The sequence below is a fragment of the Cyprinodon variegatus genome, unplaced genomic scaffold, assembly GCF_000732505.1.
Source record: "Cyprinodon variegatus isolate N-32 unplaced genomic scaffold, C_variegatus-1.0 Scaffold34, whole genome shotgun sequence".
Lineage (NCBI taxonomy): Eukaryota > Metazoa > Chordata > Actinopteri > Cyprinodontiformes > Cyprinodontidae > Cyprinodon > Cyprinodon variegatus.
This window is the reverse complement of record NW_015150487.1, coordinates 1,335,127-1,359,292: the sequence shown is the minus strand read 5'-3', so window position 1 is coordinate 1,359,292 and position 24,166 is coordinate 1,335,127. Positions and strand designations below refer to the sequence as shown.

At 36.1% G+C, this 24,166-nt stretch overlaps 1 protein-coding gene across 1 annotated transcript; it reads right to left on the bottom strand.

The window, feature by feature from the left end:
* Positions 1-1,346: 1,346 nt before the first annotated feature.
* On the bottom strand, positions 1,347-23,481 carry shmt2 (serine hydroxymethyltransferase 2 (mitochondrial)). The gene is made up of 12 exons (XM_015402874.1): positions 23,343-23,481; positions 17,206-17,397; positions 12,207-12,286; positions 9,933-10,133; positions 9,594-9,675; positions 7,647-7,769; positions 6,421-6,560; positions 5,686-5,848; positions 5,404-5,503; positions 2,605-2,760; positions 1,904-2,011; positions 1,347-1,725 (listed from the first exon to the last, which is right to left on the bottom strand). The coding sequence occupies exons 1-12, from the start codon at positions 23,373-23,375 to the stop codon at positions 1,598-1,600; spliced, it is 1,506 nt and encodes a 501-aa protein (XP_015258360.1). The 5' UTR covers positions 23,376-23,481; the 3' UTR covers positions 1,347-1,597.
* Between the last annotated feature and the right edge of the window lie 685 nt (positions 23,482-24,166).

The following is a 24,166-nucleotide window of genomic DNA, read 5'->3' as shown; positions in this document are numbered from 1 at the left end:
TGAAGGTTCTGCTTGAAACTGTTTAAGTAAAATTTATAATTTATAAACCAAAGATACTTCCAAGAAGAATGCTATTAAGACATATGTAAACCCAAGATAAACCTTAAACACAAACATTTTTACCATTATAAAATAAATCCCACCACACAGCTCACATTTGTAAGTTTATTTCATAAGTATTATGCTAACAAAGTCATTCAACAAAAGAAAAGAGTAAAACAATTTTTTGTAAAACAAATTTCTACAAGAACCAAAAACTGTTTCAGATGCTTTTCAGATCAACAGTTGATGAATAAACATGTTAGCAAAAATACTTTCTGGTATATTTTGGCAAAAGCTTGGTTAGGAAGTTAACGTGGAAAAACATTAGTTTAAAGGTTGTGCTTTGTGTAAAGTAAGAGCAACCTCAGGACTAAGACGTATTTCATCATTGTGCTGTTTTAGGCTCATTTCTCAAACAGGAATCTTGTTTTCTCACTGATGCAGTGACCATGACCACAGCGGTAAACTGAATCTCTTAAGACTATAAAACACTGAAACATTTCATTAGATACAGATTTCTTCACAGTTTCAAGCATCAAAGCAATGGAAATAGCGCAAAGGACATTTATAAATCATTAGCAATGTTTTTTAAAATGACATCATATGGTCACAGGATGGAGATCATGTAATATTTACTTCTAAAAACCATAAATAGAAATGCCATGTATAATCTCTGTAAACAAACAAAAAAAGCTGTGAACATTAACTGACATTTTTATTATTGATTTTGAATATTTATAACTGTTCTTACTGCAAAATAGAGGATGAAAAAAAAAATCCTCGAAGAAAAGTGATGTCACCAGTTAGGTAAACAGAAACCAATAAATCAAAATTCCAGCGAGTAAAACCCTAAATAAAACCTGTAGTGTTGTTTTAAATAACTATATCATGTTAAAATATATGGTTTTGTGTAGCCTCTGTAAGTTGGTTTACAAAACAAAAGAGAGCCTAAAATTTTGTAAAATGCATTTAAAAAATATATATTCTGAAATCCTTTAGAGAGAAATTAAGACTTTAACAGAATATTGATTTGGCCCTCTGTCCTTGGTTTTAAAATAACATATTATATATATAAATATATATATATAGCATGGCTAAGAACTTAAAAAGAAAATTTAAGACGGAGTGTATCCTGATGTTACTAATCATAAAAGTGAGTCTAAAAAAAATCTGATTTGACAAGTTGTTGTTCTCTTGACGCTTGCATTAAATAAACGGTGTGAAGACAGCTGAGAATAATCTTTTCACACACCACAGACAGTGGCTTCTCCAGCGATACAAAAATCTGTCATGTTTATTTTTTTCCCCGTTTGTTTCCTTCAAACTGAAGGCTGGATTTTCAAGAATAGATCAATGAATGACAGGACAGAAGTATTAAGAAAAAAAAATGTGTCTCAGCAGGTCTGATTGCAAAAAATAAAAAAGTGAACTAAAGTCATCCTAATTCTCAGGCACCATCCACATTTCACTACCATGACATTTTTCCATTTTCTCCATGCACACTTCTGCCCAGCCAGCTGTCTGCCACCTGGCTGTTCCAGACCTGTGACTTCGCCTAATGGTCGCAGAAGCCAGGCATGGGGAACGGCCTGGCAAATGCCTCCACCCGGTGCCGCAGATCCGCAATACGAGCCACCGTCTCCGGGTCCTGGAGGAGGAAGTTCTTGAAGTCCTGGAGCTTTGCTGCAATAGTGAAGAGTAAAGACAAAAAATGTGTATCTTCTTAGTTCTTTTATGTTTTATATTATTTATTAAGTACCAAAATGAATTTTTTTTTTCCTCATTTGGCTTATTCAACAAATATCTTGTCACAACAACCACTGGGTTACGGGTAAGTTTACTTCTTCTCAAATAGGCTTACCTGTCTTTTTCTTGACATCCAAAGCGATCTTGAATCCCTCATCCATAAACTCCACAACCTGCACAAAGTCGTCTTCTTTAAACTGTCTTGAAGTCAGAGCTGGAGCTCCTACGACCAAGAATACAATCATATTACCTAAATTACTTTCATTCTTTGTAATTTCTATTTTACTGTCTTTCTTCTCTACGTTACAGGGGATTTGAAGAAAATATGCCTTTTGAATTGTCAATTAATGTGAACAGACTGTGTCAATGTGTCAAAACAACACAAATTCTGACAGTTGATGTGATGCTACTGTGAAAATAGTTCAAAGATAAGGCAATATCTTCAGAATATTGCACTGCAGCTCCAAGATACTGCTTAAAAGTGGACTTTCTAAGGAAAAGGAAAAAGAAAAACCTTTGCGTTTGGTATCAGGTATTTTGGTAAGAAATTGTTCTTAGAAGACCGTTTGGTTATGTGAGTTGATAAAACTTAACACAAGACACCAGATACCAGTACTAGCCAGAAAAGACCTGACTGTTGCATACTTAATTATTCTGTAGAGATGGTAAAAAAGTAAAATTATTTTAGTCAACATCTTCAAAGCACAAAAAAAAGAAGAAAAGAATATTTGTGCATTTTTGTCCTCTTGGTTTCAGCTCATCAGATACAGCAATCCTCTATAGGTTATTTGAGCACAGCTAGAGACAGATTGGTACCTAGCCTGAGGCCTCCGGGGGTCAGGGCACTCTTGTCTCCTGGGCATGTGTTCTTATTGGCTGTGATCGAAACGAGCTCCAGTACTCTTTCAGCGCGAGCTCCATCGATGCCCTTTGGGCGCAAGTCCACCAGAACCAGGTGGTTGTCTGTTCCTCCTGAAACATTAAAATCCAACATGTTACTGACAGCTCAATGCAGAGATAAGGCAACATTTCTTTACAGAAAGCCTTTAAAACCATTCCCCTTCATTATTTAGGCCCTTAAATTAAAAGTAACCATATGCATCAAACACTGAGCTGCAGATGTTTTAATTAATGTTCAACTTCTACTAACCTTCTGGCAGATGCTTCAGTACTAAATGTTCCCAATTCATATGCCCTCTACTGAGAAATTTGTCATAAAGTGATAAATGGGTAATTCATATATTTTGATACTGAACAGCTTCCACAATCTTTTTTGCCACAAACCTTCAGAGGGTCCACACCCACCAGACAGATCATAAACACATATATCAAGCTGCCGCTGTGCACCCAGCCTCTGACAGAGGAGGGCTGGGAACTTTAAAAATCTAACTAATCACAAAAATCCAAAAAGTTTCAGTTGAAGAGGCAGGTGCAACAGACACACCTCCAACACCCAGACTGAAGATTGCATCCTTTACACATCAGGTCCAATAGGAGAAAAGTATAACTTTTCAGGCTACATGACTTTTATTTTAAAAGCAAACTATAAAATCCATACTTTTGTCAGTTTTTCAATATTTCATTTTTTTTTTTTACATGTTTTTTTTTTTTTTTTTGGTTTGTTTTAATAGTTAAGATCAAAACACCCTTTTTGGGGTATTTGTTTTCTAATTTTTAAAAGAGTCCCTTTCTTAAAACTAAATATTCATTTTCTATTTTAGAGTTTTATGGTCACAGGTAGCTGTTTGCATTTAGTTATGTAATTTGGTTAATTTTTATCTTCTCAGAAAGCAGATTGTATGCAGCTTGTACCTACAACACTCAAAAATTAATTGAATTTGTTAGATAAGACAATGAATTACTAGAATGGGCTGAATGTACATATGCAAGGTAATTATGTTTGTTAAAGGTGTTATAATGTAACAAAGGCAACTTGTAGCTCAGTTGAAGCTAGTTTGCAAGAAATCAGATAAAGCAGGCTGTGCATACCTTTTATTCAGTTTTTTAGGACTAAATGTAGAAATCCAGAAATCTGACAGCTTACATATTATTCTTTAAAAAGAAATGTCTTAAAGAACAGAAGATCTGAGTAAAAATGTCTTCATATCCTTTTCAAATGAGAACAGACTTTCAATACAATATAATAACAAAGGATGAATTGTTTCACAGTGGAGGCGCTACACTTTGGGAACTGGGAGACATTCGGGGGTCAGTGCTAGGAGAGAGCAAGCCAGCCAGTTTGGGGGTGACCTAAGTGGGCTAAAAACTAATTTATGTACACATATCCCCTTTTGCCAGCTCCAGAGACAAGAGTGCGGAAATTTCACCTGCTGAAGTCCAAGCTGTGAGCCCACGGTCTGATTACAAACTTAAGTAAAACGTTTACTGGCTTTACAGCAGCAGTTCAAGGTGGTCAGAGGTGATGAAGCTGAGGAAGTTCGCCCTAATTTCACCTTTCCAACCTCCCCATAAAGTCCATTTATGTATTGATAAATCACAAGTCAGCGAAAACCCTTCTACTTTTAGGTTCAGAGAATAAGAACTACAACAAATACTTTTTCATGAGGTCAGATTTGACTTAAATGTCATATCTGTTCTTATCTTTATCTTTGTTTTGTAAGTATTTAGATAAATTGGATGATCAGTAAAAGCTTTTTTTTTTTTTTTTTTTAACTATACGTGATTAGTTCCAACATAAATCACAATTCAGAGAATTATACGTTTTGTTCCCCCCTTTCTAAATGATCTATTTTCTTTTTTTTAACCATGTAGTTCAGTCTCACTGATTGAGTAACCAAATTAACTCCTTTGGGTGGGCTGTTACAGACTAACAGTTTGTTTTATGTGACTGATGCAAATTTCTGATACATAAATGTAATTAAGCTGTATTCTCAATCTCTAAGTTTAATGCTCCCAAGCTGGAGGCTTCATCTTTCCCTATGTGAGATGAATGATTCGGATCTAATTAGAAACTAGAAAATGGTTGTCTTTGTTTACTGTTGACCGTCACTGATTAATTAAAAAATATGAAAGCGGTAAAACCTTTTTTTCCCCCTCTCCTTTTTATTTAATTTAGCAACAACTAGCTTTAGTCATTTTTGGCAACCACGCTGACAGAGTGAGGCAAAGATAGATTAGCATGCTTCACGCTAGTACCAAGACTCCCAGCTGGCAGCTTTGGACAAACTGAGTAACAGTTCTATTTTAGCTACAGAAAACAGTCTTTTTATTGTTATTGCATTAAAATGCCAAATTACTTTAGATGCTGCAGTGTAAGCACAAAACAGGTAGATTTTTAAAAGGTATCAACTTAGGGCCATAGATCAAAAAAGAGCTGAGACCAGCATATTAAATGCTAAACAACAGTCAAGCATTTTCTCACAATCGCAGAGTGAACACGTTCATCAGACTTTATTTTCCTGACTGGCAAGGCAGCTGTACTGGCATTAGTCCATTTGCACATCATGAATTTAAATGCACCTTTGTTTTTTCCTCCTGCTGTGTAATTTGCATCTGTGTGACAGGAGGTTCTCATGAGTTTGTTCCAGTGCTGTTAGATGAATCAATGTCTTATTTGTAGGTTAAAAAAGTCAAGTGTAAAACATGCAGTATTACCTGATACCAGTGTGTAGCCTTTGCTGAGAAGAGCTCCAGCCATGGCCTTTGCATTCTTCAGTACTTGGGTAATATACTCCCTAAACATAGGAGACTGAGCCTGGACAAACAATAGAGAGGGTTAGCATTATTTGTTTGGAAAACACTTGATTTCAAGACCAGATATTTAATTGTCTCTACCAGCATTAAAGAGATAATTACAGTTCATACTGTAAATGATTAAAAAAAAACAAAGAAAGTGAGAGTTCCACATAAATCAAGGTATTTGTTTTACTTCTTGACCTGTTTGAGAGCCACTGCTACTCCAGCAATAGCGTGGTTGTGAGGTCCACCCTGCAGGGACGGGAACACTGCAAAGTTTACTTTATCTTCCAGGTCGTACATGATCTCCCTTCCTTTCTTGTCCACTGAGCGGATGCCCTTACGATAGAAGATAAGGCCAGCTCTAGAATGAACAAAATCATTCTTCAGTAAAACAATTATAAATTTAAAATTCAAAAAACTGAACTGTTGAATTATTTCTTCATTTAACATATATAAAGCATACTCTAGATTTCTTTGCAGAAGCAATCATACACGTTGAATTTCGTTTATATTTTGTTAAGTTACTATCATGAATGGTATAGTGAAGCATCTAAATCCAATGGAAAATTTGTTGACTTCAAAATAAAAGTTCCTCCAATGAGCTTGAGGTATTTTCAGAAATCAGAAGTGAGGGAAAAACATCAAGTCTCTACATTTACAAAGCAGGTAGAGGCATACCAATACAGTTTCAGCTGTAATTGAAATTAAAAATTGAAGTAGGTCAACTACAAATGCACCTTCAAACTTTGCAGATTTAGCAAAACTTTTTCTTCCACTGCACAGCTATGTGACTTTGAGTTGGACTATGACACTAATTCTAAATATAACAAATTGAAGTTGTTACATGAGAAAAATGGAAAATATAAAATAAAATAAGGTTTAGGAGCTTGAATACCTTTACAATGATATTGTACGGAATAATGAGGACCTCACCTGGATCCTCTGAGGGACTTGTGTGTGGTAGAAGTGACCAGGTCAGCGTGTTCAAAGGGAGAGGGGACTCCCTTTCCTGCCACCAGGCCACTGATATGAGCCATGTCAGCGAGCATGTAGGCGTTAATGTCTGTACATACCTGACAGGATGAAAAAGAAAACCATCTCAAACTTTTATTTATTTTTTTGATAGGACATTAATATTAAAACACAATAAATTCAGCTGTCTGTTATCAGCAGAGGGAGAGGTGTATTTCACTGAGCTGAACTTGTTGAAAGGCAACAGAAGCAGAGTCTTAACCTCTCTAAGTTTGCATTTTCCCTGCATGATTAAGAATTGATCACCAACTCGACTTCAGCAGACGTTACCCATCTTCTCAGAGAGGAGATATATATTTTAAGATGTGTAATTACACTCTAATTGGCAGTCCTAAGAGCCCTGAAATATGAAGGCAACATTCAATAAATCTAGGCTTTCAGTTGCCAGGGTTTATTATAAAAGATACAAACAATAAATAGCTTTCAAAAATATAAATGTATGTCTGGTGTTAGATCAAAAAAACCATACAGCAATACATTATTGTGCTTTAAAAAGAACGAGTCTCTTCCACTTTTATTTATACTGGATGCAATTTGGATGAAAAAAGCAGAGCTAAAGAGCTTTGCTATATAGAAAGAAGGGCCAACGGTGAAAAAAAATAAAGGTAGCATACATCCATCTGATGGTGCTAGCTAAAGTGGAGCTCTGCCACAGAGGGAACCAGACATGGTCTGATTTTAGTAAATTAGCCAGTTGGTACAACAAAAACCGTTAAAGGGCCCCCTTGTGCACCATCAAAGAGAGCAGTGAAGTGTGTTTAAAAGTTGGTGCAGTTTTTTTTGTGAGAGTGAGGCAACAAAGGATGAAAGCATCTGTGTGTGCATGAAAACTGTTTCGAAAGGTTTGAAAATAGCTAACAAAAGTGAGAACGCTTGGATTTAGAGCTATGATATTTCTAAAGCTGAATAGAAGGTATAAATATGTCTGCAAGAAGGTCCGACGGGGTCTGACCTATTGTTACAACAGACAGGTGAGTTTGACATTTTAATGAAAAGGTTGACTGAGTTTTACATTTAAGAACGAACCTCCTCTGACCTCCTTAACACAGTGAACAGTGGAGAAAACAGGTAGAGGCTAGGCAGGGTGAAAGTAGGGTGAGGTTTGAATATTAGGGAGCTTAGTTCACCTTCTTGATGCGGGCATAGTCAATGAGGCGAGCATAGGCGCTGGTGCCAGCGATGATGAGCCTGGGCCGGAACAGCTTGGCTGTCATCTCCATCTGCTCGTAGTCTATGAGTCCCGAAGCAGGCTGTGTAATAACAGGCAGGTTGAGAGGAGAGAAAAGAAATATTGAAGAAGCAAAAATGAAGAGGGAGTGGATGAAGAAAATAAGAAAATATGCAGGAGTGTAGAGGTCAGAAGGGGGGAAAAAAAACAGAAAAAAAGTTAGATGTTTGAAGATCAAGAGTGAGGATATGAACACGGAGGAGAGATTTCTCCATTTGAAGCTCATTCGAAGCAGCTGCAATTGAAGTACTTTGGGCACTTTTAAAAAGGGATGAAATGTATCTAAGAGAGACATTTACACCTATCATATCATGGAGGAAGATGGAGCAATTGCAGTAATGCACCACTACTTATCCTAATTCAGCCTTTCAGAGTTCTGCTAAACTGGTGAGATGAGGCTGAACGGATCAGGCTGGTTTTTAGATTCTCCCCGCTGCTTCTCAATGACCGCAGCAATTTAAGTAACATGCTAGTTCATTTGCACCTCTGAGGATGGAGATGAGACAGACATGAACCGACCTGTCTGTCTGCGCTAACTAAACTTTTACCCATCTAATTTTTCTCCCAGCTTTGGAGGAAAAACAACGACGCACAGCTGAATGAAGAAGAAAACAGTGGAAGACAGAAACAACAGAGAATACGGGAGCTGGAGACGGGAAAAAAGAGAGACGAAAGGAGCAGAGAAAGCTTTATTTAGACAACCTAATAATCTCCCATCTCAAGAGCACATCTATGGATGCCCTCCTCACTCCATCAAGCTGCTCATTGTGAGGACAGAGCCAGTGGTGCTGGCCAGCCTGTCGATTTCCCATTATCTCTCTCGCAGAGGGGTCCTGCCTGCCCATACATCAGCAGGTCTGGACAAGCAGACCCTCATCGCCATCCATCAGCTGCTACCAGACAATCCTGATCCATGGGTATAAAATACATTAAACATTCGGAGGAGCGATCATATCTGCTGTATAGATATCCTGTAAGGTTTCGGGGACACTGATTTTTACAGATCACAATGCAAGTAAACAAGTAGATGGATGTTTAAGATACAGGGCTTGCTACACATTTATACACACGTATGACAGATGTTTCTACACGGGAAAGGCTTTAAAGATGGGAGGTAAGGATTCAGAAACTGGTAGGAAGCAAGGAAGGAAAAGAGGAAGGAAGTGAGTCCACTAGTGAATATCATTACTAGAATCTTACAAATAATAAAATTATTGCATGCAACTTAAAGAGAACATCATTTTGTTTACTGTGTGCTTCAATCTCCCTTGCATTACTTTTGTTAAAACAGGTTATTACATTGCTTGATGTTTTTTAACTGCTGCAATTATTTTTTTTCTAAATGGCTGCACACCTTACCTTAATGTAATTCACGGTTATTTACATCAGTTCGACTGTCCAAACGCTATTATAGTAGCAGATTTCTTTGCAATTAGAGAAAACCAAACGTGCAGCACAGCCATTGCACTGACAGGGATGTACAGGGCTCAATGATAGTCCCAACATGTGTTTGCTTAATGATGCTGTATCAGTTTTTTTGTTGTTTTTTGTTCCTACACTGATACAAGAAAAAGAAATGGTCTATTCACATAAAGCAAAACATATGCTCCATTTTTACATTCTGGAAGTGCCATTGATAGGCATTTTAATAATACCGAAGTAAAGCATCAAGTGAAAATGAAAACCCAGACTAAAAAGAAAGCAGCTCTATTATGGTTCTTTGTATCCTTTAACAGAAGTTTGCCCTGAATGAATTTTGAAATACGTTTCAGCTCGATTTCAAACTGGAACAGTTCAGCTAAAGCTTTAGTGTGCTTTGAAATGTGTGCTATGATCATCTGCTTACATTTAACTTGTAAGGCATGGACTCAAAGTATATTGAGGTTGCAGAGATCCTCTTCACATCTGACATGTAGCCGTGCGTAAGACTGCAATGACAAAAAAAAAAGAATCTTTTCAATGCGCAATTCTGACAACTTTATGCATTAGAAATAATTTGAATGATAAAAGTATAAAGGGAAAAAAAGGAATAGATCATGGTGTTTATCATTCAAGCCTCAAAGTGACACACTAGGTTTGACCAACAAAGAAACTGGGACAGCTTTGAAAAATAAGAGAATAAGAACAAGAAAAAGACCAAAGAAGAGAGAACAAAATAAAAAAAAATAAAAAAGGGAATACTGACTGTCCTCCATCGGGCAGGTCCAAGCCCATGATGCGGTCATGGGGTTTAAGAACAGCCGTATAGACAGCAAAGTTAGCAGGAGATCCCGAGTACGGCTGGACGTTAACGCCCCACTTTTCCGGGTCCAAGTCAAAGGTCTCCAAAGCTCTCTTCTGACACAGAAGCTCGATTTGGTCAACCACCTCTGCTCCACCATAGTACCTAAAGCCAAAGATGAGAGACAGATTGGGGGGAAAAACTTTGATGTAACTGATTAAAAAAGGAAATTCTAAATTAATGTTTGTGGCTTTGTTGCTAACACAAGTCCCATTATTCTTGTTTGCAAAAAAGGAATTAATAGGAAAACAATTAATTTCAAGATGTCAATATCAAACTTGTTGACATTAATCTCTTTTTTCAAAGTTTGGAAGAAGTTTAACTAAATCATAGAGTGATGACTTTAAGACAGAATCATTGGTTTTAATTTGAACAGTTTTACTTTTAAGGGATTCTTGTTTCCTTCCTGAATACATCAAAGAGGGATTTGCAAAATTTATTTGAGTTTTTTTTACAGCTGCAGATTTCCTATTTTTTGTATTTTAAAATCGGTGATATAATCAACAGACGTCCTCCAAATATCACAATACTAGATCACTTTTAGACTCTATGTTATGCTAATAATTTTTAAGACCAACATCACAGAAAAAGAAAAGACTGACTTTGTTAATTTGAGATTTCCAGCTGCGGTATGTAAACCTACAGCTGTTGTACTAAAGTTACTTTAGCATCTTTCAGGCAAACAGTAGGCATCAGTGTTGTGACGATTAGATTTTAGCCAAGGTTTGGAATTCCAGCATATGAAGGTCCAACCTTCGCACAATGAAGAAACTTTTTTATTTTAATTCTCCTAACAGACTAAAAGCAACCAGCATAAGGAATGTCTATAATGAAAGCTATTAATGAAGTGTCTATTCATTTATAATTTCTAAACATTCTTCTAATAGTCATATGTGTCCTGAAGCCTGTGTCTGAGATTCATGAAAGAAAAAAGCCCTTTAACCTCTATATTTGTCTTTCTCCACCTATTAGCTAATGTTTGATCAAAATGCTCTGTTTAATTCCCCTTATGAAGTCATAACGGGAAATAAGCTGTCCAGAGTGGTCTGCAGCAGCCCATTGGTAGAGCTACAGCATCCATCTAGGGTATTATTTCATGCTCCTAGTCGCCATTTTTACAAACTCTAACCAGCTATCATGGTGGCAAGTTGCATTGGCGTTCAGGAGGACGGGGCGTGGAAAGCTAAAACAGTTCATCCAGAGGAGGGCTAAATACGGAGATTTCTGGTTGATGCTGTCTTTCCTTGTGGGGGAGGTTATGAAGCAGACTGAAAATGTTTTATCATTATCTCCCTTTTATCTCTACTTTCTTTTATCTTTTCTCCTTTTTTTCCCTGTTTTTCCTTTCCTGTTCTGTTTACATTGCAGTGTCCATACAATCTGTAAAACTCCCTGCATAATTATAATAAAGCAATTTATATGCATAAAACAAGCGGAACACTATGGCGATAGGCGTACTGCTCCTCTTGTGAAAGTATATCTGTTGGGCTCTTTTTGGCATCAAGACAATTATTGTTATTGCCACATTGCCAGACAGGACACTGTAAATAATAATAATGTGGGACATTAGAGAAAAAATCTCATCAGAATGTTTTCTCACTAGAACTATTTAGAAAGTGTTATGCGTCAATTAAAATAAAAATATCTTCCACCATCGGTAAACCAACAAACTGTGGATGTTTCAGGCTGGACATTTTATAGAAAGGTTTTAGCAGATTTGCAGGTGAAAAAGCAGCTGACTGCTTCATAAAAAAAAAAACACTGCTTCATTACACCGAAGTCTTCAAAAGCAGAGAGGATGAATGTGGGGTGGGTCAACACTTAGCTCTGAATAGATTTATGAGGGTTGTGTTCGAGACATCGAACCATTAAGGGTTTTACATCTTTAAAGCTTTCAATCTGTTGTTACTTTTCATAAATGCCAAAATGAAAACAACCCCAACACTAAAATAGATGAACACTCAGAAGTGTGACTATAAATATACCCAGCGCTCCCCGCCCCACTCGTCTTTAGTAACTTAGGAGAGTGGATTACTAGTAAAGGTATGTAACATGGAAAACACAGTAATATCACATCAGGGGCATGTTTGCTTTTTTTTTTTTATTTTTTTAGAGCTGCATTAAATATCCCAAAGCCCAGAATATATGTTGGTAAGCCGTGGCTAAGTAAACACTCACCTTCTCCCTGGGTAGCCTTCAGAATATTTGTTGTTCAGACATGAGCCCTGAGCCTCCAGAGCTGCTCGGCTGCAGAAATTCTGTGAGCACAACACACACACACACGCTCAGATCAATGATATGAGAGGATAGAAGGGACAAGGATGGCAAATTAAAGTCTGTTAAGTGATAGTAAGAAATCCCCCTTTGGCTAGAAGCAATCATTACAGTATTGAACCTGTGGACGTCCATAGACTAACACTCTACACTTCACAGTGTTCATCACTACACTGCTGGAGGACACAAGATAATGTGATAAACGTTAGTGCACATGTTGGGCTATATCTGTGTGGCATATTTGTTGTTGGATTTTTATGTTAAAATGCACTTTTAAGGAAAAGTGCTGTCTGTGTGTTCAGCTGGAAAATAAGGACAAAGCTTTTACAAGCAATCAACCCTCCATCTACATTTTTTAAACTTATTTTTTTTCACATCTAGGAAAGGAGATTAAAAAAAACATCAACAAAAAATAGAGGTTATAAAAATAAAATATTAGCATGTTGGTAATATTTCAGATTTACAGCAAATCCTAAGTCGTCCTGCTGTTTTGTTATGCCCCCATATCTCGTTTCGAATTTCATGACATGCAGCTGCATGGATGTTGTGTAATCCTAGAAAAAGACAAACAGCGTCTATGAAGGGGTTCTCCTAAGAATATGTTTCAAAATGCTGGGGGAAAAGCTAAAATATGACAAATGTTAATTTAAGCATACCTTAAGAGGTATATCTGTAATAAATTTAGACTTACACTTTTTTGTCTTTTTTTTTTAAACATAGCGTGTATGTAAAACGAATACAAAAGAAGACAAGAAGAATACAGCCCTTTAGAAATTTTCATTTTTGAAAGTGTAGCAGTGATAAAAGGTAAGCAGCAATGATCAATGTAAACCTACAACTGTATATGATTTACAGTCTCCAACATTTAGGGTTGTTATTTTTTTAAATAAACCTAATTTTATATAACATTCAGCGGTCTAATGGTGGTGGGGAAATAACTGTTCTACTCGAAGATTTTTTACTAAATCAAACCAGCCAATACTAAAATGTATCCATTTGAGTAGTTCTGGATTGAACATACTGACATCTTAAATGCAAAATGTTTACTTTTTTTTTAATAGTTCTGATATAATTACTGATCTAAGTGGGTTGCTCTGTCAGCTATAGGCATATTTTATAGGCTCTATACTCCATTTAACGATTAATCAATTACTAAATTTTAGGGATGCACGATATTGGGATTTTGGCCGATATCCGATATGCCGATATTTTAAAACTCATGTAGCCGATAACCGATACCGATGTTAAAGCTGGACAAATATAAGTAGTCATTGAAAATAGCAGTTTTTTTATCCATTTCTGACACTTTGAAAAATATTTTACTCAAATATATTTTCATATGCTGATATCAAATTTTACTTTCAAAATCTCGTGAAATTTCATCGTTCTGTTACAAACTTTCGTGATATTTTGCAAATTCTTGTGAGATTTTGTTAGTTAAATAGATCGATACCGCGTCAATATAACAACATATAAAAATATGGCAAAATTTCGTGAATTTTCGGGGTATTTCGTAGCATAACGATGACATATAGCAATATTTCATTAGTAAAAGAGATTGATATGGTGTTTTTAAATGGCAATATATCAGCATATGAACATATTGTGATATTTTAATGTATCAATATTTTTTCCCTCGTCTTTAGAAGTTTTTAAGTCTGTAAGTTTTTGAGGAAGAAGAATAAGTAGTATTTTTTTTTAGACTTTAGAAACTCAGAAGCTGATCAAATATCGGGTTAAATATCGGTGGGGTGGCCGATGTCCGATATTCAGTTTTAAGGCCGATACAGGCCGATGCCGATAGGGGGCCGATTATATCGTGCATCCCTACTAAATTTGTTGACGATTATTTCAATAATCGATTAATCACGATTAATCCAATTAATTGAGACAATTGAGACAAAGCAAAAATGGAAGAAACAACTCTGAAATAATTAGATCAAACTGTACATTTCATTCCTACATGTAAAACAATGCTGTTATAAAACAATACAAAAAAAGAAAAAACTGTACATCACACTTAAGAACCCACCCAGAATAGAGATGAAGACAGATGTAGATACAAGCCTAAGGCCTGACATCATCATGGAGGTTTTAATTGCCTGCAATACAACGACCCCAAATCTGTAAACCAGGTTTCCCTTCAATCAAATTAATGATCAAGCATTCGATTGTGTTTTTGTATCACAAAATCCTGACAAAGTGCCTTGTCTTTGGTTTTTCTATGTTAGAAAGTAAAACTGGGCTGCAGGGAATTTGGTGGCATTGATCACCACACGGGTTGCCATACATGCTTTTCTATCTTTTGTTGCTCTTCACAGTCATTATGATGATTCCAACTCTATCTACAGCTGAGTCTAAAGTATTCATTTCTGACCCCTTGATTATATGGACCTAGAAATGGAAAAATCACTACTTTGCAACTGATAAATTTTAACTACCCTTTTAGACCTTGTTTGAAGAAATTTAGAGTCTGTCAGGGCAAAAACAGACAAACTTATTCCCCACCTTTTGCTTTGATAGGGTGGTGGTCATATATCATATGCGAGTGGGAGAGTTATTTTTTCCTAAAGCAACAAAAAGGAGATCGAGGAAAATAACAGTTCTAGTAACAGCTTTCTGTTGCATCCATCTGTCATGTCAATAAATGTGCATATATTAGCAAATGAAAACAGTTTACTTCACAGCCTTTTGGGAGGTTGTTGGTTGGCTGGGTTGGTCACGTGTAAAAAATGTATGTCTTCTCATTCAGGCTGTGTCTGTTACTGTGCCATGCAGATTGAGTTAAGGTGGAAGCAGGATGAAGATACCAGCTTTATCTCACACTAGAGCGATCAGGCTTTGTGCTGAGAAGAGGCTGATATACTCCACTGAACAACTACTGTGGCAAGAAGAAGTGAGAGGAAGAGAGAAAGAACAACAGAAGATAAAACACAATCTCCCTTCTCAATAGTAACATTCTTCATTTCTCACCGTGGGGCTCTGGGCTAAAAGAGAAAATCTTTTTTTTCTAGGAAGGATTCAGACATTCATTTTAACAACAAGTTAAAATTCCTTGTTTTTACAATAGAACATTTGATTGATAGCTGATTATCTCACCAACAAAAAACATTTGCTCTTCTTAAGAGTTTGTGTGAACAGTTATATCACTAACTTTTAGCAAAATCGACACAATATTATAATTATATTAATTGACCTGTCAGGTTTTTCAAAAGAACAAAAAAAAGAATATAAAGAATAAATCCAACTGTGGTTGGAAACCATTGTGTCAGGTTTTCTTTCCCAAAATAAATTGTATAGACAAGTAAAGAAGTTTGCTCTCTTTATTGGTTCATAATCAAAGCTAATTGGAGTTTACATTTGGGTTTTAAAATACAAAATATGGAGTTTTGGTACAGAGAACAGAGAAAAGGCTAAAATGCCATGGGCCATAATGTAAAAGATAATATAAGGCTATCAACGAGATGTTTAACTAAAATCCCAGTTGGTCCAAGTAAAATAAATATAGTAAAAGCACAAACACAATAGGATGGTTATAAAAGGGAACTTAACAGTTAAAAAGTTTAAACGTCACCGTTACCATTTCTAGTATTAACTTGGATGTTATCCTAAGCGTACCGAGAACTACTGAAAATGTTATGCCAGATAACATCTGATTATCAACTGGCAGGGAATACAGTCATCAGATTTTTTTATCAGTTATCGAAAAAATTTGATTGATTAATTGATTTGCAAAATCATCATTAGTTGCATCCCTAAAACAAAGTATTATAACAACTAACGTCTTGAACCTACAAATCGCTGTACGCCGGCTAGGTAGCATTAGATAGCATGAGTTTTAACTCAGCTTTGTTTCTTCAGTTTCATGGTGCTCCATGACTTCCTTCTCTCTTATCTGTCAGTCAGCAGCCTTCTCTGGCTCTAGTCTTCTATGTTGATGACCCCACCTACCTTGGTGGGCTACTTGGCTCTAGTTGAAACACAGAGTTTGTGCAAACAGAGAGGGGCCATAAAAGAACAAGAGGGAGAAATGTCAGCCATTTGACTATTCTGGACTTATTTATAAACTAATAAATTGACACTTGACATGAAACTACGTTTTAGATGGACAGATATTGGAGCAGTGGTCTTTATCCCTAAAAATGATTTTATTATGGATTGGACAACACAAATACGCCAAAATGAATCAAATGAGTTCACAGCAATAAAAAAATGAAATTGAGCAGAGAAGAAACTGAAAACCTACATTTCAGAAACCCAAGACAGCAAGATTACTATGAGCAAAAGAGCTTAAGACAAGGACAGCAGATGATTAAATAAATGTAATATCTATGAACTGATCATTCATCTTTATTGTTAAAAGAAAAAAAAATAACTAAGCTTCTGTTTGGTGCAGGTCAGTGAAAAATAAAAACAAAAAATGTAGTAGGTTTGCCTTAAAGAACAGAGATAGCAATCATTACCTTTCTAGAACATGATGATAATGCATTTACATCAAATGTTGTGGAAAGATAAACCTCAGTGTAAATAGATCAGGTCACACCATGGATTTTTAGTTAACCAAATCAATCAGAACCCAACTAGTTAAACCTTCTGTTGCATTATGCTTGATAAATTAGCTATGATCTTAGTTTAAAAACTTTCAAACCTAGAATGCCAACAATCTATCATTTCGGTACCATGAAAAACAAATCTAAGATTTGAACAAAATATTTTGTGTGACAAATGAAAGCCCCTTTTATTACAAACTGTATTTCTGTTCATCTTTCAGATCTAAAATATGGATTTTCCCCTGAAACTTTGAAAATGAACAAAATATTTCCATACATTTTAGGAGTGCGTGAATAATTATTGTAACTGGAGAAAAATGTGTATAGATTATGGAATATTAAGTTTAAAATACCTCTGATGCAATGAGCTCCAAACCACGACACTGTCTGTCCTTCTCCTTCTGCAGCAGAGACCACATTTCTGGGTCGTCCTCAGCCAGACTCTCTTGTCCGGTCCAGGAGCCATCTTCGACGGCGGTACGGGTGGCTGCATGGGACTGCTGGAATCGCACGCTGAGGCGAGTGGAGGCCCGCTGGCACAAGGGCTGGGGGTAAGAAAGGAGTGAATGTTTGAGGGTATGAGCAAAATAACGTATGGAAAATCTACAGTGTGACAGTTTTAGAGACTCATTTTCTGAAATTGGATCAAACGGAAAGTAGGTCGTTGTTCATAAAGCCAGCGTGAAATACAGAAGCATTTGGAAAAATAAAATCTCTACTAATGCTATCAGTTACAATAAACATTTTTGGATGATCATAGATTAGGGCAAGTGAATAGAACATAAAGTATCAAGACTCCAACATTTCACATTTCAAAGCAAGACGGTACATTTTTTATATAAAAGGGTCTTTTCAAGTCTTCATCTACTGCGCTTCAATATGTAGCCTGGCACAATTAGAAGATTGTGTGTTTGCACGATATCAATAATCAGCACAGTTTTTTAATTATGCTTCCATCAGCACTTCTAGAACTGAGCGACTGACTTTAACTGCCTCAGTGTACCAAAAGGGAGGTATAGAGAGAACAGATTCAGCACTTCCTGCTTATCTAATCTAGACTGGGGCTGGCAAGTTCTGCTGCTGCAATGCCGGATCGCATAAGAGTGCAGAGACTTAAAATTTAACGGGTTCTTTTTAAAACATGAATCCTCCCACTGGGTTGAATTCTGCCTTCATTTCTCAGTTTTTCTTTAAATACTGCTTGGGCAGCTAGAAAACTTTCAGACACAGAAAAGTAATTAAGCTTTACTTTGATGCAATTATAATTCTCAAAAAGAAGTGCTTTATGGAGGAAAACATTAGGGGTTAAATAAAATACATGACTAGTTGATTGCATGAAGAATAAACTGGCTTTTTTCCTGACATTTAATCAACACTATTATTATAAGTATGCTTCGATCAATTACTCCACATCTAACCAGTAGTTATCATCTGTACAGGTGGGCTAGGTTATGAAGGACAGCCTCCGTTTTAATAGCATCATTAAAAAGTAATTAACATTATGCCCGGAACTAACTTAGGACATTCATTTAAAAAGAGCCATTATTCTCATCTTGAGTACAGGAAAATGCTGAGGGTACTTTACCTTCTCTTTATTCCCATTTAAACATGGAAACAACATAAAAAGAAATACTTTGAATTTTAAGGAAGGGAAAGTTGTTATAGAAGAGACACCTGATATATGTTTGTCCTTTTTCTTAGACATCAGAAAGGACACCCTTACATAGAAATGCACTGAGATTTCATCATATGAAGAGAACTTGCAGGTTTTCAGCTTGATTGGCCAGACCAGTGGAAAGCTAAAAAAAAAAATTTACCGTTTTTTTTTTTCTTTACCTTCGAAAAGCATCAAACGTTACTGCAGGAGGAAGGATGCTGAAAGAATTTTACACTGAAAAAGAACAAATTTAGGATGTAGAAGCATTTCCTTGATTAAAAAAAGGAAAACAAATTACATTTTATTTTCAGACAATGTTCAGTTTTTGCTTGTGACAATAAACTTAATAAAATTAATCAATACGATCAAATAATTTTTGGAAAATCATCCACCAATCATCCACCAATCCACACCTTGGGCTTTCACCTGCAAACATTTAGTGTGATATAATTTCATTGTTAAGAAACATGATTATTTTATAAGCAGGTTTCACAGCACAAATTGTTGCCCTTTAAACAATTTAAATTATTTAAATACAATATTTACAGATAAAACCACTATTGCATGGCTTTCTTTTCATATTTAGCATATACTTTTTATGCAATCTACAGAATAGAAGACAAATATAACGTCCATTACAGAAATATTACGGAAGCCAGAGATCAGAAATATGCAACAAAATTTTAAAAGATGTACCTCTGGCGTTGACATAAGGGTAACGTATTGCTGATTATTGACTTAAAACCGACTTTTCAACAAAAAAACAAGAGGCCATGAAGGCCCACCCCACCAAAAAAAGGTCACTTTTCATAAAGAAATTAGAGGAATTATGTAATTCTGACAGTAACTATCTTTTGCACTCAACATTACTAGGAATAAAATAAGCCAGTATTCCATCATTTACCTAAGAAACAAGAATGCTGTTGCTTGTTTCTAGCATCTTCCTTTCCCCTTTCCCACCTTCCTGTCTCCATCCTGTCCACTAGTGCAGCTAAACAAACGCTGCCATGTTAAGCGCCAATGGCTTCTTTATAAGGCACCAAAATAGAACAGCTCCTGGTTTCTACAAACAACTCGCAGGTTGTCCCTGTGATTCGCCTCTCTGCAGCTTCATTTCTCTGCCCTGATGATTACAGAAGATTAATTAATAAACACAGGATAAGTGAGAGCCAGGATCCAAGCACCAAATGTGTCACAGCTGGACTATTTTTAGTCGACAGGTTACGCTGTTGTTTGAAGGTGAACTTTATGAAAGCTCTGCAGTGAGAAAAGGGCTAGATTAGGCCACCATAACCAGGATGCTAATAAGACAACATCTTTGTGAAGATCAGATCAAATTGTTGCTTTTCTTTGTAAAATGTGCATCTGTAAAAAATAAAAATAGCAGAGGAAGAAAATAGAAACATTTTTTAATTATTCCCAGTTTTGTATTTCTTTTATCCATTTCATGCAAGTGGCTGAGCTGACTCAATTTTACAGATGGGTGCTGTCTTGCAGTGGCTTTAGCAAACAATAATTAACCTTGTAACAGAATGAAAACAAACAGGACTATAGGGGAACGATGGTAAAGGAAAAAAAAATATGTAAGAACAGAGAGAAGAAGAGCCAACAGGGCAGGAATCCATCAGTCTGATATATCGATGCCTCTTTTCTCTGTCACTGACTAATACCCAAACTGTCGGTTACAAATGACCCAGGGTGACACCAGACTGAGTAAACTGGATGGGGTGAAGAGGCACAAAGGGACAGAGGTTCAGCCCACAGCATCCGTGTTTGGATCAAGGGTTGCTTATGGTTAGAGAAACTTCTTGGCCAATATTTGAAAGGTATAGGTAGAGGAAACAACATTTTTAAACTTATTTAACCAGCAGTAGAGGAGGGGCTGATGAAGTGTGCTGCCTTAGGTGCTGATTCCTTTTCTAACCACACTGACCCCTATATGCCACACCCTCAGTCACTGCTCCGTCCTGTTCACGTACATTGTGCGGAGCACTAGCGCAGTCATTTTAATCAATGAGAATTGTTCCACATCCACCGCTTCTCCTCCGCACGTCACCGTCCCCGTAAGATTTTTCCGTCCGTCACTGTCAAAATATGGAGCCAAGCTATATTTTGCCGGCGAAGTCAAGATCCGCAATTGCATCAAACCCTGTTTTACTTTACTTTAATGATTTTGGGAATGCAAAGGGCCAAGAAGCATAATAAACTACTGTCCAAATCCACACTAATACTGCACATGGAATGTTGGAATTTTTATGTCAAAGTTGTCAAATATGACTTCTTTAATATCCCTAGATGGATACATTTTATTTCCTATATAGCAATTTAGTTTCTATAAAGAAAAGTGCTATTACCCTAAAAAAGCAACAAAAAAATGAACAGATTTCAACTGCAGCTAGAAACTAAATGAAAACTAACTCATGGATCTCATGAGGACAGGCTAACAGTGCACACGTGTACGAATCTTGTGAGTCTGTTCGGACTTGCTTAACTGATTTCCACTGATGGGGAAAGCATGCATGCATGTGACCTAAAGGCTTAATAGGAAAGAAAGACTCATGTCTTTCCTATTAATCTATTGACCTAAAGTCTAAATAGGAAACACAATAAAAGTAGATATAAATATATGCCACATAAAACTGACTAAACTTCAAGTAAAAAATAAAAATACACTATATCATACAGTAGGAGATTGCTGACAAAACTAAAACATGTTTTTAGACAACTATAAACCTTTATCTACTGCATAACAATATCATGGTAAGAGGTCATGTAGTCCATATTTTCTCTTGTTCATAGGAGCAGATACTATGCTCTATTGCACTTTTAACACTACTGGGAAAGAACCAGTAAATCATGGGTTCAATTTTTTTTATTTTATTTACATTGCTAACTTAAAGTCAATAAAAAGAGGGATATTTTATATCTAATCTATCTAAGGAAAATCAGTTGACTGTATCGACTCATTGACTCAAATGCAATCCCTCACACAAAGCATGCTTATAGTTATTAAACAGTTAAAATTACACTTAAATTGAACCCTCACCAACTCCCTCAGGTGCAGGTTAGTAAAACTAAAACATATGATATGAGGGGGAAAAAAATCTTTTTGCGTATTGATAAGGATAAAATAGGACCGGAAAACGAATCAATTTTATCAATTGTTTAGCAGTTTCAATTTCTGAAAATCAGATTATTATTATTTTTTTTTAAATATGTACCAATGCAGTCCTTCTGTATTCAGTTCTGATCCAATTCCAATATCTGAATTTGGAGATCCTGTTACCAGAAGTTTGGCTTCCTTTAATGTTATCATCATTACTGTTGACTTTTTAAGAGACAGTTAAAAACTCCTTTCTATGAACAAGCATGTTATTTATAAATGTGCAGATGTATATTTCAAATGGCAGCCTGAGATTAGCATAAGGTAAAATTAAGTGACAAAAAGACACCTATGGTCAACAGGACAAATGGCATCTTGAAAACACATACTAGGAAAAAAGTAGGGATATTGAATCTGATATTAACCCTTTATAGATCAAGTTAGCATTTTTGATTCTTGGCTTACCCCTTACAAATGGAGTCCCCCCCCCCCTCCCCCCCCCTGTCCCTCAGTGAGGTCTAGAAGCACAAGATCTATATTCAACCACCCAGCAAAGATACAGCTAAATGGCTGTACATCTTATTTGGGCATTTGACCAATTAGATGAGACCTTGAATGATATATGTTGTATATGAAGTTGGTTATGTTCACATCTTTTGTTTGTTGACTTTTTTTTCCCTTTTTTTTTTATGAATATGACTTGATAAAGCTGTTTTGAACATTTTACAATATAAAATAAGTAATAAAATCTGGTATGATTCTCGCTAATATCGTATCAAGTTAATATTGGTATTGTTTAATTCACAAAGCTGCAATATTTTTATTGTATCAGAAATTAAAAAGTTGTATTGGGACACCCCTAGAAACAATACACCATTAATGAGGTACGTTTAATGTTAACAAATGACTGTACAACATCTCTTTTTATCAAATTAAGGATATATAACAATAAGTTTTATCCTGAGTTAGAAATCTTGGTGCAAAAAAGTAACTGTAGATTTTGATGGTCTTTTGTCTGTTAATACTAGATGAAAGAGCCAGCTGCTTATCTCTGCTCAGTATATCACCCTGCTGGGTTACACCCCCTGCTATAAGCATAACAGTATCCTTCTTTTTTTTTTTAAATAAGCTAATCCAGCTAGGATTAATTCAACAATTGGACAAGTAACTAAATTGCATTTCTGGTATTGCCCTTTTTGCCTACATCTCTAGTTTCCACAGCAAAGACCAAATAAAAAGTAACTCCTAAATGTGCAGCAAACTTCAGGAAATTCATAAAATATAAGATATTACCACTAGGCTATCTAAAAGCAATTTAACTGATTTATTTTCTGCATAACATGACCATTTGTGTATGCATGTTCTTGCAGATCCCCCTCATGATGACACGGGACAGTGACTGTTGCATCATTACATGAAAGGAGCTACAGGCAAACTTAGTTTAGTACTTAAAATGGAAATGCTACTCAGCTATCTCACCTGATAGAGAGCAAAAACTTAAAATATCAACAGTGTAAACGGAATAAGGCAGAGGAGAGAGCTAGTTTTAAACATTTGAAGACTATTTTTATAGCAGTAACTTTAAACCCTGACTCTAAGTTGATACCAACCCATGCTGGCAGCATTTAGCAGCTCCCCTGTGCAGAAAGGCTAGCTTAGTTACACAACAAAAAACATCGCGGTTTAAAACATGACACACTGACAGACATGTTTTATAAAATAATAGTTACCCGTGTGAGCTGCTTGAGAGCGTAGGAGAGCATGTTTACAGCTCCAAGACCGGAGGGAGAAGCGGTGCTAGAGGCAAAGCTGACACAAATCCAGAGAGCCTCAAATTGTTGGCTACGGCTAGCTAGCCTCGTCGGACCGAAAGGGTCGATGGGTAATGTAGGCGGGTGGAAATTACATAAACCTTTTTCTTGTGTATTTAATATATTTTGTGAACACCTCTAAATTGACGTTTATTTACAGAGAACCTCTCTGTTCTTAAATTATATTTAACTATAATACCATGAGTGGAAATATACATAAAAATCTATATTTTTAGAGCGAATATGAAAGACAACTGTTTGCACTTACATCACTGTCTGGTTTATAGAAAAAAAATGTATTATTATTTGAGAATATTTTTAAAAACATGTTTTTATTTCTTCCTTTACATACAAATGCAAACAGACACATCCTGCCCAGACTATGCAGTTATTAAAGATCTTTCTCACCTGATTAGTAAACAGTGATTGATTACCCTTTGTCAGATGCCAGAGGGTAATCTATCAAAAGGCTCCAGGAGCTTTTGTTCTAAATGTAACAATCTATACTCACAGTTTAACACAAGGTGATTCATTGTTACACACATAAAGCTCCCATTTAGAGCAAGGCACAGTGCTGCAGAAATGGTTTTTGCCACAAACACATTTCTTACGTCACACTTAATCATTTAAGATTTTCAAAAGATAAACTTAAGATAACCTGAGTAAATCATGAAACAAAATCACCATTAACTGTGATTGACTATTCACTTTTTTGTCACATGAAGTGTTTATATCTAGATCTC